At 44.9% G+C, this 17,962-nt stretch overlaps 1 protein-coding gene across 1 annotated transcript in view; it reads left to right on the forward strand.

Annotated features, from left to right (window-relative positions):
• Window positions 1-12,835: 12,835 nt before the first annotated feature.
• SLC24A3 (solute carrier family 24 member 3) overlaps window positions 12,836-17,962 on the forward strand; it is a 472,928-nt gene continuing 467,801 nt past the window's right edge. Inside the window, exon 1 of the mRNA XM_045809788.2 lies at window positions 12,836-13,523. Within this exon, the coding sequence (XP_045665744.2) occupies window positions 13,085-13,523 (439 nt within the window). The 5' untranslated portion in view covers window positions 12,836-13,084. The remainder of the gene's footprint in view (window positions 13,524-17,962) is intronic.

The raw sequence follows: 17,962 nt of genomic DNA on the forward strand, positions 1-17,962 counted from the left end.
TCTCTTCTACAATTGTGTTGACTATTCTGGGTCTTTTACCTCTCCATATAAATTTTAGAATCAATTTTTCAATATTCACAACATAACTTGTTAAGATATTATATCGGGGTTGCATTAAATCTAAAGATCAAGTTGGGAAGAACTGACATCTTGACAATATTGAGTTTCCTGTTCATGAACGTGGGCCAGCTCTTTATTTATATAGTTTTTTTATTTTTTTCATCAGAGTCTTATAGTTTTGCTCATATAGTTTTTCTACATCTTGTTAGATTTATGCCTATTTAATTTTTTGAGTGCTGTTAAGTGTATCATGTTTTTCATTTCACTTTCCACTTGTTCATTGATGGTATGTGGAAAAGTGATCAACTTTTGTATATTAATTTTGAATTCTGCAACCTTGCTATACTCGCTTATTAGCTCCAGGAGATTTTTTTTTTTTTTTTGGTCTATTCCTTCGGATTTTCTATGTAGACCATCATGTCATTCACAAACCAAAACCAAAACCAAAATATTTTTATTTCTTCTGACTCTGTTTAACTTGTATTTCCTTTTCTCATTTTATTGCATTAGCTAGGATGTCTATGATGTTGGAAGTGGCGAGAATGGTGAAAGGGGGCACACTTGCCCTTTTTGTCATCATTGTGGGAAAGCTTCTAATTTCTCACCATTAAATACAATGTTAGCTGTAGAGGTTTTGGTAGATTATCAAGCTGAAGAAGTTTTATTTATTCCTAGATGACAGAGTTTTTATCAAGAGCAGGTTGGATTTTGTCTGATTTTTTTCCTGCATCTATTGAGATGATCATGTGATTTTTTTTCTTTAGCTGTTTATGTGAAGGATTATATTCATGATTTTCAAATGTTGGACCAAGCCTTGCATACTTGGAATAAATCCCACTTGGTCATGGATTTGATTTGCTGATGCTTTTTGAGGACATTTGCATCTATGTTCATGAGAGATACTAGTTTATAGTTTTCTTTTCCTGTAATATCTTTGTCTGGTTTTGGTATCATGGTAATGCTGGCCTCATAAAATGAGTTAGAAAGTCTTCTCTCTCTTTCTATCTTTTAGAAGAGATTTTAGAGAATCGGTATAATTTTTTCCTTAAATGTTTGGTGGAATTTACCAGTGATTCCATCTTGGTCTGGTGCTTTCTGTTTTAGAAAGTTATTAATTATTGATTTAATTTCTCTTATAGATGTAGGTCTATTCCAGTTTTCTATTTCTTCCTGTGTGAGTTTTGGCACATTTCAAGGAATCAGTCCATTTTATCTAGGTTATCAAATTTGTGGCATAGAGTTGTTCTTAGTATTTCTTTATTCTCCTTTCAATATCCATGGAGTTAGTAATGATGACCCCTCTTTCATTTTTGATATTAGTAATTTGTCCTCTTTTTAAGAAATGAACCTTGCTAGAAGATTACTGATTTTATTATTTTTGAAGAATTAGTGTTTTATTTTGTTGATTTTCTGTATTGATTTCATGCTTTTCATTGATTTCTGTTGGTCTCTTTATTGTTTCTTTTCTTCTGTTTACTTTTGATTTAATTTTCTTTTTCTTGTTTCCAAAGGTGGAAGCCTAGATTATACACTTTTGATCTTCCTTATTTTTTAAGTATATGCATTCAATGCTATAACATCTCCTCTAAGCTAGTGCTTTTCCTGTATTCCACAAATTTTAATAAGTTGCATTTTTTTCCACTTTCATTTCATTCAAAATATTTTAAATTTTTTTCTTGAGATTTCTTCTTGACCCATATATTCATTGGAAGTGTGCTGTTTAATCTCAAAATATCCAGCTTTCTGTTATTGATTTCTAGTTTAATTCTGAAAGTATGCTTTATATGATTTCTATTCTTTTAAATTTATTAAGGTGTGCATTATGGCCCAGAATGTAGTCTATCTTGGTGAATGTTCCATGTGGGCTTGAGAAGAATGTGTATCCTGCTGTTGTTGGATGAAGTAATCAATGGATGTCAATTGCATCCAGTTGATTGATGGTGCTGTTGAGTTCAACGATGTCTTTACTGATTTTCTGCCTGCTGGATCTGTGCATTTCTGAGAGAAAGATGTTGAAATCTCCCACTATAATAATGAACTCATCTCTTTCTCCTTGCAATTCTATCAGTTTTTGCCTCATGTATTTTGACACTCTGTTATTAGGCACAAACACATTAAGGCCTGTTATGTCTTCCTAGAGCATTGACCCTTTTATCATTATGTAACGTCCATCTATATTCCTGGTAACTTGCCTTGCTCTGAACTCTGAGGTGTCTAAAATTAATATAACTACTTCTGTTTTCTTTTTATTAGTGTTACAATAGTATATATTTTGCCATTTCTTTACTTTTAATCTATATGTACCTTCATATTTTGAATGTGATTCTTATAGACAATGTATATTGACTCTTGCTTTCTGATCCTCTCTGATGATCTTCGTCTTTTAATTGTATATTTAAAACATTGATGTTTAAAGTGGTTATTGATACAGCTGAATGGGTATCTACCATATTGTTATTATTTTCTACTCACTGCCCTTGTTTTTTGTTCATATTTTTGCTCTCCACTCTGCTTTTGACATTTGTGATTTTTATTTAGTATTTTATTTAGTATTTAGCATTTTCTTTGCTTTCTTAGCATATCAGTTAAACGTTTTTCCTGATTGCTCTAGAGGTGAAATATACATTTGTAACTAATTCAGATCATTCTCAAACAATGCTACGTGGTTAGTGCAAATATTTTATAATAACAAAATAACCCCAATTCTTCCCCTCCATCCCTTGTATCATTGCTCATTGCCTTCATTCATTTTCATATACATACATATATATATATATGAATATATATCAGAAATTAGATCTATATAAAGATATAGCATCAGAGAAGAAATAAATGAAGGTAAAATAAAAACTTTCATCTTTCTTATTCTTAATTGATCTAAGAGATGACAGTTAGCATTTTCTCCTACCAGAAATTCGGAAGTCTCTGATATCTGTATACCACTATGAGTGATGATGTGATAGCTCTTTATCTTGGAGAAAGGAAAGAAACTGGGGTTTTTGTAAATGAGGAAATGTAGGCACAGGGGGCTTGTGACATTCTCCTAATCATGCATATCAGGAGAAGAGCCAGAAATAGCTCCTGGTTCCTTTGAGCCCTGGTTTTGGTCTCAATTCATTTATAGTTCTGGAACCAGAGATTTTTGCTTAGAAAGGAATAAAAGTGATTTGCTGTGTGGAAAAAGGAGCCGTTGTTGTTACTTCAGGCTCTCTGAGGTTTCTTTTAAATACAAAGAGAGAAGACTGCATGTTTTAAAAACAAAACAAAACAAAACAAAACAAAACAAAACAAACAAAACACCTTTGAACCATGAGGTTTTGAAGTTGGAGGTCACCAGTAACATAATACCCAAAGATTTCTTCATGAAAACTGGTCGAAGTAATCAAAGACAAAATTGCATCTATCAAATACTTTGTTAATACTGATAAAATACGGATGACAAAATAAAAAATACACTCTGTTTAATTGTAATAAATACCTCAGCTTGATTTATGTACTTTACTAACACTAGGTTTGGGATCCTATAGACAGTTATTAGATTTTTCTCCTATTTTGTTTTTAAAGCACGCTTGTTTTAAAGACACAACTCTGAATGATAAGCCTGGATTCCTTGGCTGGTAGATTCATATCTATGGATAGGTTGTGAAATCTGATCTAGGAGGTCTTGAAGTTGGGTACTGGACTACATGGGATACTGCCTGGGATACCAAGACAGGATGGAAACACAGCCTGCTTTCCTCTCCCCTTCTCTCCTTGTTTGTTGTTTGCCCACAGCTCACCTCCCTCCTCAAATTCCCACTTTACTCACAAACACTTAAGTCTTCTCTAATAATTATTAAAGGCTTCAGGGATATGGTCAGTAAATTTTAGACAAAATAGTTAAATACCACACTAATCATTATTGTGGATAAGATCCACCAATGGATGTTAAAATTAATGGGTGAAAATTTGAAGTGAAACAAAATTTGTATAGTTTCATAGTATCTCGTCACACCCCCAGATATTAACTTCAAGCTATCAAGGTTCACATCACCAGTGACAAGACATCTTGAAATCACAAACCCATGATAGATTCAGTATCATTTCCTTGCCGAAAATGTATAACCTCATGCAAATTATGAGAAAACATTAGACCAACCTACATCGAGGGACATTCTACAAAATAAACCATCAGTACTCTTCAAAAGCGTCAAAGTCATGAAAGGTAAGGAAACAATGAGAAATTGTCATAGATTGGATGAAATTAGGGGAGAAATAATAACTAAATACAATGTGGATCCTGAGTAGGTTACTGGAACAGAAAAAGAGCGTTAGAAGAAAAAGTGATAAAATTTGAGCAAGGTCTGTAGTTTATTTTATAACATTGTACCTGTGTTAATTTTATAGATTTGATTTTCATAGTGTAGGTGGATACTAAGATGATAACATTAGGAGGAGTTCATGAGGGGTCTACAGGATCTCCTTGTACTATTTTCGCAACTTTCTGTAAGTTTAAAATTAGCTCAAAACAAACAAGAAAAGGAAAAAAAACAGAGAAAGAGAGAGAGAGAAAGAGAAACCAAGAAACAGAATCTTAACTGTAAAGAACAAGCTGATGGTTACCAGAGGGGAGAGGGATGGGGGATGGGTTAAATAGGTGAAGGGGATGAAGGAGTGCACTTATCCTGATGAGCACTGAGTAACATATAGAATTGTTGACTCACTCTATTGTACACCTGAAACTAATATAACCCTGCATATTAACTACACTGGAATTAAAATAAAATACTTAATAAAACAACATCAGGAAAAAAATTAGCTCAAGATAAAAAGTTAAAAAATTTGTTGCACTCAATTTTTAACACTGCAAAGGACTATTTTTTCCATTCCTTTAATAATTTTTGTCATCCTACTAAAAAACTTGATATTTTTGGACATAATATTCTAACGAGAATATGACTAATGCAAAAGATGGATGGAAACATTTTGAAAGAAAATAAAAAATATTATACCAAGTCAGGGTTGTATTCTCAAATTCTCCAGCTGCTTTTTGAAAGTTTAATTTATCCCCTGTTTTGTGTTTCAAATGCATCTAGTGGTGTTGTGAACTAACATCGTTTATGATAGATATGGGATTTAACTTAGAAATTCTTCTTTTGAATATTTTCTGGAATAGAGGGACTCACTATTCACAGCTAAATGTTTAATGATGTGGCTGAAATTCTTTTTCCTTGGTGATTTCAGAATCTATTGCTTGCAGATTACTTTAAATGCTTAAGCATTTGGAATTTGGTTTTGTTGGTTTTCCTTATTTAAGAGGTGTTTAAAAGCAAATGAGACATTGCAAGTTCAAAAAATAAAATGGTATATATAATCTTGAGTGTTATAATTTGTAGTTAGCCATACATATGGGTCGTTATGAAGTCCTAGAGGAAGTACCAACCCCAGCCATGTTTCTCCATCTTTCCTTTGCATAGGAATCTTCTGTGGATTTTGTTAAAGAACGAATTCTGATGTAGCAGTTGTGCAGTGGGCCCTGAGATCTGCATTTCCAAACAATTCCCAAGGGATGCTAGGTTCTTGGCCCATGGATGAAATTTTGGGTAGCAAGGACCTACCTGGTCCTTTCCTGGTTGGAAAGGAAATGGTACAGATGAGTCCTGTCTACCTCAGGTGTAAATTTTCAAAGAAGAGATTTATTATTAAACAAGTGACATATTTATTTATTTTTTGTTTTAGTTTTGAAAAAAGAGTTTGTTCGTTTATTTATTTATTTGAGAGACAGAGAATGAGCAGTGAGGAGGGGCAGGAGGGGCAGAAGGGGAGAGAGAGAGAGAGAAAATCAGGCTCCCCGCTGAGCAGGGAGCCCAACGCAGGACTCAATACCAGGGCCTGGGAATTATGACCTGAGCTAAAGGCAGATGCTCAAACAACTGAGCCACCCAGGTGCCCCAACAAATGGCATATCTAAGTACCTGAAGGTAGCACCCACGTTATAAACATTTGAGGAAATCTCTCCAATGACTCAAACTCTGGGGACAGAGAGCGCTACATGTGACTTAGCAGTCACCTCAAAGTCAGATGTTGCCTGAGCAGAAAGGGTGGAGACTGGATTCAGTCTGAAAGTAAGCTGAACCAGTCAAGGGCAGGTAGGGTAGGAAGGAACCACTTCCAGGCGGTCGGAAATCACCCCTAGGAGGATGTCTACCACTGCCACCAGGGGGCGCGCTACCACCGCTTTTTAAGGTCCGCTGCGGAGACTGTCCCCTTCTCTTGGGGTGGCTGGTGGCCTGGGGGATGAAATGAGATAAGGAAATGGATACAGCACTGTACAACGTGGGGCCATCCCACTGACTTAGAGCCTGACCTCGGGTCTCTCGAGTGACAAGGGCTTGGTGATGGGTTACGTGTTTACAACTCTAAGGAGTTGAGCTGGGCTTGAAGTGGACTCGATCTGCAGTTAGATTCCAGGTGTTGGGGAAGAGGCGTTTGGTGTGATTACCCTCATTACAGATCACACAGGATTTACTCAAGTGTGAAGAGCAACAGGTTTGGCATCTCTTTCTTTTGGCTGTTTTGTATTTTCAAAATGCTGCCTTGCCGCAAACAACTTTCTGAGGAAGGGTTGGCACCATCTTTGTAGTTATCAGTGAGAACACCATGGAACAGGGAAGAAAAGCCTGCACTTTAGATCTGTGGCCAAATTAGAATCAGAAGTCCAGTTTCCTGCTCCAGCCAGCCAAGGCTGAGCACCTGGGTGGGCGGCCCCTCCTCTGCCATCCTAGGGCTCCTCGGAGACAAGCCTCAGGGCACAGGGCAGCCAGGAAATGCTGGGCAAAGTGGCCTGGAGCACCGACCTGGTCTTCTGCTCAGTCCTGCCAAAGTCAAACCATGTCAATTCCTCTAATTTAAGTCAACTGTCCTAACTACTTACACATGAACAGATTCTTTTAATTTTTCCTTATTTTTTAAATTAAAAAAAAATAGGACATGCCAATGCCAGAAAAATAATTCCAAAAATATAAAACAGTATAAAATAAAAAGTGAAAGTTCCTCTTTATTCACTGATCTCATCCAAAATCCTGTAATCCCACCTCCAGAAGTAACCATTGTCAGCCATCTAAAAATATATATATATTTTATATTACATAAGTGTAATTTTTAAAAATACAAGTATATTTACATATGTTTATATATTATACATATTTATATCTTTCTACATAAATGTAGAGAGATCTATATATTTTATATCCATCTATATTTATATCTATATATATTTTGACATCTATTTGCTTATCTAGAGACACATATGATTTTCCTTAACTTGACAAAAAGGACATAATTCATAATACAGCTTGCTTTTGCTACTTAAGATGTATACCATATTTATCAGGATGAGGTCTTGAAATGCAAAAATGATAAAACATTTTATAGATCTATTTTCTTGATTAAAAACATGGGATTCCTAAGCCTAGTATTTGTATGTTAATAAAAATAAGCCTCCAGGGCCCTCCCTGCCATACTCAGTGTCCTGTGTGCCTGAGTTCCCATCAACAAAATAAAACTAGTGGGGTTTATGTGTTTTCTTTCTGATTATTTATTTTTTTTTTTTTTGGAGAGAGAGAGCAAACCTGTGTGCTGGTGGGGAGGGGCAGAAGGAGGGTGAGGGAGAAAGAATCTCAAGCAGACTCTGGGCTGAGGGTCGAGCCCAACGTGGGGCCAACTGAGCCACCCAGGCACCCCTATAGGAATCACTTTTATTTGTGATTCCACTCATGTGAAACAGAAGGTAGATATAGCCATGGCTATGGGGTATGTTTGTATAGCCTGTCTTTATTTCTTCCAAACATCCAAAACAAGTCAATTAAAAATATTGACAAAAAGGCACGAGGTAATATATTTTTCATTTTTAGATTTGCCCCCCAGGATCCACCAAAAATATATGCCAAGCTGTATTCCCCAGAACAGCAGATCTCAAACCTTAACATAGAAGAACCCCTGGGAGCTTGTGCATACTGCAGATTTCCAGGCTGGGGCTGGGAATTGACATTTCTAGCAAGCTCTCTTGTACTTTTTAAGTCCACTGACATTTGATTGAAAGGCTCCACCACGGACTGGGGTGGGAATCTCTCCTGATGGTACCTATTCTACTCTACTCTCATTTAGAAGTAAAAGAGGGTGGAAAGAATGCACAAGAAATGGGTTGTGTTTTTTCTGTTCAAAGCTGTGTCCGAATCTTATGCACATCTGACAGCTTCTTCTAGGCTTGTCTTGAAAAGCTTGACCCCCGAAGTTTGCTGGTTGACCTGTTGTCCTGCAGTTACCCTGGGGTAGTGTAACCGGTTTGAGAAGCAGCTGGTGACTGTTTCAATTTCAGCCGAAGTTCCTTATACAACTAGCCAATCTGGGAGGTCATTTGTCTCTGATCCAGAGGCAGTGGTTTGGTTATTCTTGGCTTGCACTAAACTTGGAAGGGAACTGAAGCATCAGGTAAAAACAATCTACACCTACGCAGCATGAAAAAAATAAATCACAGCTCTACACACCAGTGTGGACAGATCCCACAGAAGCAAGCATCCATTTACCCGAAGTTCAAGGACAGACTACAATGACCTGAGAGGGATTATCTTTGGAGGGTTATTGCCTGCTGCGGGGTTGGCACAAGGAGTCTTCCAGGGAGGGGGTTATTAGGAAATGCTCTAAGTCGTGATCTGGAACCCATGTAGGGTGTACATACATACATACAATCACTGAGCTCAATGCTTAAGCTGCGTGCATTCTACTGTATGTATATTGTGATACATACTTTTTAAAAAAGATGATGGGTGGTGCAGTCTGTTAAGCATCCAACTCGTGGTTTCAGCTCAGGTCATGATCTCAGGGTCGTGAGATCGAGCCCTATGTCAGGCTCTGCGCTCAGCTCAGAATCTGCTTGAGAGTCTCTCCCTTTCCTTCTGCCCCTCCTGCTCGCATGTTTTCTCTCTCTCTCTCAAATAAACAAATCTTAAGAAAAAAAGATGACGGGCAGCTGTGAATATGACAGTGTTCCACCAGAGAAGAAAAAATCTACAGCCATATCCATGTGGCGAATCCAAATGGCCGAACAAATGCAGATAGTTGGGCAAAAGGAAAATAAAAAATTGGAAACCATCATAAAATGAGCAGTTTCTTTTAACTCCGGTTTTAAACCGAACACTTAAAGTAACGTGAGCCCTGCCTCGTAGACATGGTGCTCTCAAACAGCTCAGGATGTGGAGTGTGGACTCACACACGTACGGGAGTAATCATTCTGTGTTCTTTAAAATGCTGACAGCTCAAGAACAGTCTACAGGAGCAGTTTTACTGGCTTTCAAGGAAGGCAGCTGATAAGAACGGGGGGGGGGGGGTGGAGGGGGGACAAGAGTCAGGCTTCCCAGGGTAAAGTTGGAGCTTCATCCAAATCTGGGTGACTGCATGTGCACAAGGTGACAGCAGGTCACTTTGGTCAGTGCTGTAGTTCACCAAGGTCAGGCGGTGGCGGGAGGCCTGGGTGGTTGTCTCCAGGCACATGGAAGGAGTACTATACCTGAGGTCTGTTCCAGAAACATTCCATGGAAGAATTTCTCCCTTTTATTTCCCCATCTGCCAACATCTGGCCTTATTGTGCTTAAAAGTCTTCTGTGAGGAGCGCCTGGCTGGCTCAGTTAGTAGACCATGAGACTCTTGATCTCAGGGTTGTGAGTTCAAGCCCCTCTTTGGGTGTAGAGCCTACTTAATAAAAACAAAGTACAATAGGTGTAAAAAGGTTTTCTGTGAAAACCTTTGGTGGTCTTCCCTTTTTGCTTGGGCCACATCTCCCTGTGTTAGGGTGCAGCCATGGTGAGTACTTCAGCCAGCAAGTGGCTTCTGGTTTTCTCGTTTCTTCCCTTCCTTCCTTCTCAGTCGGTGGTTTGTCTGACACAACTGGCATTGTTTGGTGTTATGAAGATACGACCTTGCTTTGTTGTGGAAACTGCTCTGTCAGGTCTGGGTGCTGTGGGCGAGGTGAGGCTGGAGACCTGGAAAGAACGCAGGAGGGCCCAGAAGCTGCTGGTTGTCTGGGCGCAGATAAGGCCCCACTCACTGGCTGATGTAAGAGCTCTCCTGGGCTGAGCATCAGCGAATGTGGTCATGGGAGGCTTTTAATTCTTTGTTATAAAGGCAGAGCTAGGAGAAAGATGAATCACTTCTGTGCCCCCGCATCAGGCCCAAAGTCTTTACACACAACGGAAAGTGGAACGTGGATGGGAGGTAAAAACAGGGGGCATGCATGGTGAACCCCAGCACCTCGCCCTGGGTGGGGAAGTGCCTGGCTTATTCCTGGAAGGGTGAAGGCCCCAGGACATCTTGGGCTGATGCCTCTCTTCCCAAGCAAGCTAATCCTCAGACTGACATAGCAGGGCCTGGAATTTTCTCCCTACGGCTCCCTGCACAAAAATGTGAGATCAAATACAAACAGATTAAGAAATAAAAGGCAAAAGCTACCTCAGGATTGATGACGATCTTGATGGTGAAAGATAAGTAGCACATAAGTTATTTCAGCTCTTGCTTCTAACAAAATTCAGTTTCGGGATTGGGGGTGGGGGTGGGGCTTCTGAAAACTAGGAGTGAACAGGTAGGGCAGAAATAACTATTTTCCTTGGAAGAGGAACCCACTGGGGTCTTCCTCCCTTCCCCAGGGCTGACAGAGAACTTAGGCGTCTGGTCTCCCCCCACCCCGCAAGTGTGCCTGTTGGAGAAGAGGGTCTTCCCTGACCCGAGAAAGAACCTTTCCTCACCTGCCTATAGAGAAGCCATCACCTCAGATGAGGTGAGGGACTCACCTGCCAAGGGTGCTATCAAGCCGGGGAACAGATTTCCCCATCTTTCTTCCTGGGTGGTGATTGGCTCAGGGGTCTTTGTTTTACTTCAATACCCTCTTTGCTCTGAAATGTCACAATGAATAATAACTCAAAAGTCATTTCTATGTGCCACAGGAGTGAACTCTCTGTCCCTGTCTCTCCCTCCTGCCCTGTTTCTTCCTCAGACTCACTGCAGGTGCTAGGAGGATGTCTAGGGTATCGCCAGTTCCTGGTCTCCCCTCCCTGCTCCGTCTCGGATACCTCTCCCATCACCGGATTACACAATTTCTCATGCCTGTGGCCATTTCCCCCTGAGCTCGTGTTTGTTCCCCAGCCCAATTAGTTCCAGCTTCCCTCTTTCACTTTTATTTTTCCTCTTTACACTATTTGAGTGTCTTCCCTAGTTAGCTGAAGGAAAGACTGTGGTCTGTGCTCCTAACCTTCCAAAACTTCTGTGTCTCTGAACATTTAAGCGAGGTAGCACCACAGGAAAATCCCCCCCCGCCCCACTCCAGCCTGGAGGAACTTACATAGTTTTAAATCCTCCTCCGTACCTGGGAACCAAAGCAAAAGCACAACCACACCGGCATCATAGGGAAGGTGCTCTGTGTGTCTGGGAAGATGCCAAGCTGAGAACGGGAGTAAATAAATGACATGCCTAAGAAGCAAAAGTCTTCCAGTCTCTGTGAGTGAAACGGTCCCTCTGGGGAAAGGAAGCCACCTTTGAAGGTTTGCTTTGTCCTTTGCGGAGACCCTGCTGTCCCAGGTGCTGTTTGGGGTCATCTGAGAGTCTGTGAGCTAGGAGATCACCCACAGGAAGGGACACACTTGGACTCTGTGGGTACTCGCAGACCTAGAAGTGGAGAAACCTCCTTCCTGCTCACCTGTCTAGATGTCTGTGGCTAGGATATTCACAGAAGACAGTCACCCAGACAGATCCCTGGTTTCCAAGTAATCGTTTTTTGAACCCACCCCTTTTTTTCCCAGCCCCACAACAAAGGCATCTCCTTAGGACTATTCATCTGTCAATCTGCCCAGACATAGAGAGGCACCTGGAAACCCCAGGAGGCATGGTGGCTGGTTCTGAGACCACTAGGTGTTCTTTCTAAATGGGCACCTTCTGCAGGGCTGTGGGCCGGGCCAGACTCTAAGACACCTTATGTAGGTGAGTGATGGCAGGAGTAGAACTGGGGGCAGAGGAATGGGGAAACTAGGGCTGTGACCTCAAGGGGTAGGGGCAGGGTGGTCCTCCCTGCGGAAAGCCAGGGAGGGACCCTCAGACCGCCTCACTGAAGGACAGTGCCAGCTGCCCCCCCCCCCTTCCTTCAGCCACAGCATTGGGTTGGGTCCAGAGCGATCGGGGAGTGAATTGTGAACCGGGCCAGCAGGGGAAGCCAGGGCACCCCCCAGTGAGCCAAGAGCCTCCAGAGTCCGGTTCCAGGTCCAGAGCCTGGCGCGCAGGGGATCCCCACAAGGGGGCGGAGGGAAACCCAGGAGGCCCGCGGGAGGAGGCGCGGCCAGCGGCTGGGCGCGCGCAGCCGAGCGCACTAGCGGCGTCTTAGCTCGGGGCAGAGGGTGGGGAGGGGGCTGAAGAGACCCTCCGTTTCTCCGAAGTTTCCGGTGATTCCTTCAGCCCGGAGACCCGCCTCCCGGTGGCGTGCTCTCCAAGAGGGGGCCTTCTGCGCCGCCCCCCTCTCCCTGGCACCACACGGCCGAAGGATCGCGCACGGGTCTCCCTCCCCAGCGCAGTCTCCTCCTCACGCGCCCCCTCTCCGCCGCGCCGGCCAGGGAGGGCTGCGTCCCCGGCACTGCCCCCTGCCCGCGCCAGAGCCCGAGCCCGAGCCGCCGCGCCGCCGCAGGCTGCGGGAGCTGCGCCGCCCGTGCTCCCGCCTCGCTCGTGCTCCCGGCGCGCCCCGGCCCCACTCGGCCCCGGCTCCTCGCTCCTCGCGCACGGACCATGGAGTGAGGGGGCGGGCGGCCCCGCGACGCGCTCCCGCAGCCGGCGAGGCCGGAGCCAGCCCGGGTGGCCTCGCCAGCCGGCGGAGTTGGCCAGCGGCTGGCCCTCCTCCCGCCGGTCCTTCCCCGCTCCTCCTCCTCGGCCGCCGCCGCCCCCGCCTCCCGGCCGCCCCCGCCGCCCCCGCCGCGCCGCCGCCCGAGGCCGAGCGCGGACGCCGAGCGTGGGAGCCATGGCGCGCGAGGAGGAGAGGGACCCCGAGCGCCGGGAGGCGGCGGCGCGGGCCAGCGGCGAGGAGGAGGAGGAGGAGGGCGAAGAGGGACTGAGCGACAGCGACGACGAGGACGAAGACGACGAGCCCGGCAGCGGCGGGGAAGAGGAAGAGGAGGCGGCGGCGGCCGAGCGGGAGCGCAGCGAGGACGCGCGGCTGCAGCGCGCAGGGTTGCCTCCCGCCGCCGTCCCCGCCGCGGCCGCCCGCGATAGGAGCGGCCGCCGCCCGCCGGGGCCCCCGCCGGGGCCGCTGCCCTGCCGCCCGAGGATGCCGTCGCCCGACGACGAGGACCGCGAGCGTCGCCGGAGCCGCCGGAGGGACCTTCTGCTGAGCCAGCTCTGCTTCCTGGCCTTGGTGGCGCTGCTGCTCTGGTCGCTGTCGAGCATGCAAGAGCATAATGGTGAGTGCTCGAGGCTCGCCCCGAGTGGGCGCTGCGGCTCTGGCAGCTCGGGGCTCTCTGGCCAGGCGCGGGGCGAGCAGGCTGGCCAGTGGGAGGGGGTGCCGGGCACGAGGACTCCCCCTGCCCCTCGGAGGGGTACGGGAGGAGGGGGCCCTGGAGGCGAGAACGGCGCAGCGGAGAGCGGCCGGCATGCGGGGCCGCCCGACTGGCCCCAGGAACCCTTACCTGTGCCTTTTAGCTCCGTCCTTCTTACCCACCGGCCAGAGGGACTGGTGGTAGAGGCGGTGGGGACTGTTATCCTAAAGAATCCCCCCAAGGCCAGCAATAAAGTTGTCCTGCTATGAATCGGTACCTGCGCAGGTAACCACCTGTACACCTTTGGTTTGTTGAGGGCACGAAGAGGGCTGGTTGACTGGTGAACACGTAATTCTCCGGTGTTCCCCATATAGAACAGGCGGTATGGACCAGGTAGAGAGCTCTATACCCGCTTTTCCAGAACAGGTGCCCGGAACTTCGGGTAGGAAAAAAAGTGTTGGCCACCTGGCTGGGGTTTAGGAATGTACTGGTTCTTGTTCACTGACCACTCACTGGGAAGACTGATCCTTTTTGTGCACTTGCAGTTCTGGAAGAAATGGATTAGATTGCCCTGCCCATCGCGCTGTCTACTGCTCTCATGGTGCCCTGCAGTGGGTCCGCCCTTTACCCACAACTTTTGTCTTATCTTTGTCCTTGGCTTTTCTTGAGCTGAAATACACCTTGTGGAGAAATGTGCTCAGAACAGTTGTCCACTGAAAACAGTTTGGACCCTGGGGGGGCAGCTGTCTAAATAACGGAGGGAAAGACTTGGAAGAATAACTGTTGTAAAAACGGTTTTATATCCCAGCCGTTCAAATGGCACAGTTCGTGGGAAAACAGCCGTAAAAATGGTTCTGAGAAAAAACCGTTACAAATACGTGCCTTGGTGTTAAGAGAGATGTAGTTCTGATACAAGGCGTTAGGAGGTACAGAAAAAAAGCCTTTCGATAGTGATGGTAAAAGGGTGGTATCAATTTGAAAAGGGATCTCCCCCCAATTGGCTGGTCTCGTGCTTCCGGGGGGAAAGTAGATGGTCAGGCTTGGTGCAGGTCTTAACAGACCTCTTGACAGACTTCCTCATATATGGTAATACGAGAGAGTCTGCCCGGGTCTTCAGTGGAGCTGTTGGGACTCCACAGCTTTCTTCCTTTCTCCTGAATCCCAGATGATCTGGTGATGGGGGCTGACATCAGGCAGGGGACTGTGCTGGGGAGGGCAGTGCCAGACCTGCCAAAAGCAGCTCCTGACTGATTCTTACGAGGAGGGTTTTCTTTCCCTGCCTTTTAATCTACTGGATTTTTACGAGTGCAGAGCCAGTCTGTACTTGATGCCACCTTTGGAAAGGACCATGTGAAGTCAATTAAACGCCAGCCATTTTTCCTGCGTGCTGGGGCTCTGTGAGTCCTAGAGTTCCCACCACTGTCAGGAAAAGACGTTTTTCTGGATGGAGAATGTGACCCACATAGTTAAGTGTATCAGTGGCAGGGGGCTGCCTGGGCCCTGGGAAAGCTGGGATATTCAGGGGGAGAGGGGTGGCAGACACTCTGCAAACTTGAAACCTGGTGACTCAAATGTCATTTTGAAATGGTTTCCCTAGCAGTGATATTTGTTTTCAGGTGCCACCAACTTGGACCTGGTTCCATAGCACAACTCTTCCCCCTTCCCTTTCTCTCCTCCCATATTCTCTCTGCCTCTCTCTCCCTTCCATAAATGTAGGGCTTCAAGAGACCCCTACCCCAGCAACTGGAGGTAACAGGGAAAAGCCAGCAATGTGAAGGGGGATGCCATCCAGCCCCCAAATGGCATGCCAGTCGTAATTCTGTCTCCAGTTCCCTTTTCTTCAGGTAGATACTCATAATTTCATTACATGACACCTAGCTGATTCTCAGCAAGGCTCAGGTTTTTTGAGCTAATTTTTTTGAGCTAATTAATTAATGTGTGTGAATCTGCAAGTGCTCATTTAGTCTGGGGGGTTGTCAGCATACTGAAGCATTTGAATAGTGACTTTTACCCTGGAAACTTGGGTGCTGTTCTCCTTAAGGGTCCTTTCAGTATGGATAAAAAGTTTGGAATTTAACCTTGTTTTAAAGACACTGTGGCTGGGAGAGGCTGAATGATTCGCTTAAGGTCACACAGCCATTGAGGAGTAGAGGGAGGAACCAACCCGAGGTGGCCTGGCTCTTTGATCCCACCTCTGTTCCCTGGTATTCATGCCACCATCTGGGTGCAGCTTTGTAATATTTATATAACCACATGGGGGGTACCTTGCTAATGATCAAAGGGCGATATTTTTATTTATTCACCTTGAAAGCCACGCAGTGATTAAATGAAACTTCTCAGAAGCCTGTTTTCTAACACATATTGGCTTTTCTTTTCTTTTTTTTTTATAAAGAGGACACTCCTTTCACCAAACCAAAATAGGTGTGGCAGTTGTGTTACACAGTGTTGTATAACACTTCTGATCATATGGAATCTGAGCTCCCTTTCTGGACATCTGACCGAACTCCAGTATAGATTCCTTTCTGCTGAGATGGGACACAAGTATTATGAAAGGAAGTGTTAGTGCTGTAATCAAGACAAAGGTTAACCGTCAAGGCAACAAAAGCGGTAATAATAACTGGAACTTGGTGGGTTCTTAAGTACCAGCCAGGCACTGTGCTACAGTAAGGACTCCTCATGTGCATTGCCTTCTTTAAGTTTGCACACACTCTGCGGATGCTGGAGCCTTCAGCGATGGAGGAAGCAAGAGGGCCTAGGCGCTCTATTTAGTTGTTGCTGATAAAGATCTCCTTTTCTGACCTGTTTTCAAAGCCAATTGAAATAAGGTGTCAGATTTGATAATGAGGGTTTTCTTTTCTTTTTCTTGTTTTTGCAGTGAGAATGGGTTACTTTTGTGTGTTTTGAGTGGTTTGAAAGTTTGAACTTTTTCTTTGAAGTGAGGAACCTGGTCCTCTTTTTTCCAGAAGTCATGTGAAAAAAGCCCAGAGGTTCTAACTCGGTAGTAATTACAGACATCCCCTCTAGGAAGTTCCTGGGTGGGCGAATAATAAATAAGGAAAAAATATATATGTAATATATATATGTATAGCTCAAAGTTTATATATATAGTCTGACCCAGTTACTATTGCTAATCACAGATCACCCCAAAATATAGTGGTGTAAAACTACCATTTCATGTTTTTGTTCATGGATACTTCGGGTTAGGAATTTGGACAGGGTGTAGTAGGGATGGCTTGTCTGTGCTCCGTGTCTGGGGCCTCAGCTGGAAAGAGCGAAAGCCTCGGTGATTGACAGCTGGGTCTGCAGTCATCTGGAGGCAACATCACTCCCATGTCTAGGGTTTATGCCAGCTGTTGGCTGGACCCTCAGCTGCGCTGTCAACCAGAACACCTATGTGTGACCTTTCCGTTTGGCTTCTCCACGTGCCTTAGTTTGAACTTCCTCAGATCACAGCAGCTGGGTTCCAAGGGGATAAAGTGGAAGTACACAACATTTTTCTGTCTTAGCTTCAGAAGTCACACGGTTTGACTTCCACTGTTTTCTTTCGGCCAAGGCAGTGGCAGCTGTCAACCCAAGTTCAAAAAGGGGGGACACAGATGCCACCACTTACTCAGTCAGGGTATATTGTAACGTGAGCAGGTGGGCATGTGTGTTGTGGCTGTCTTTGGAAAGCCAGGGGTCCAAGGGATAATAACGTAGAAATTAGAGACACTCCCACAGTGGTAAATGGTGACTAATACACGCATATTGGAAATACCTTCCAATCATGATAACAGTGGCAGCGCATCTGAAGTCAGGTGTGGGGTCCACAGATGGTATTTGGAAAGAGAGCTGTGTGGGTGTTGGAACTGCAGATTTCAGTTGCAGATCTGAGAGCCCGTCTTTAGCTTTGTGGCTTCACCTTCCTCAGAGGACAGAGACCGCAGCCTCTGGATCCCTCGTGTGGCCGACAGGGAGGCCTTGCTGGATTCTCCAGCTTTATCTTCCCTCCCTGCTTTCCCTTCCATGCTTCGGGCCTTTCTTCTGCTTCTGAAAAGGGTGACACTTCTAGTCCCAGACCTGTCACACAGGCTGGTTCCACAGTCACTATGACAGCTAGTTCATCCTTCACTTCCAGGCTCAAGATCTTCCTGATCAGACTGGGTCCCCCGTTTTGCTCTTGGAACGCCCTCAATTTTCCCTTCATAGCATTTATCGCAGTTGGCAATTGTGTGTTTATTTGTGGTTGGAGCAACCTGCCCTGTTCACCAGATTCTAAGCTCCAGGAGGTCAGGGGCCCTGTGACCTTTTCTCACCTTTGTCATCTGTGTCAGCCACCCATAGCAGATGCTTAGAAGACACTTGTTAAGTAAAGAAGCTGTGTT

This window comes from Ursus americanus, chromosome 22 (assembly GCF_024610735.1).
Source record: "Ursus americanus isolate L20-20 chromosome 22, mUrsAme1.1.p, whole genome shotgun sequence".
NCBI classification, from domain to species: domain Eukaryota; kingdom Metazoa; phylum Chordata; class Mammalia; order Carnivora; family Ursidae; genus Ursus; species Ursus americanus.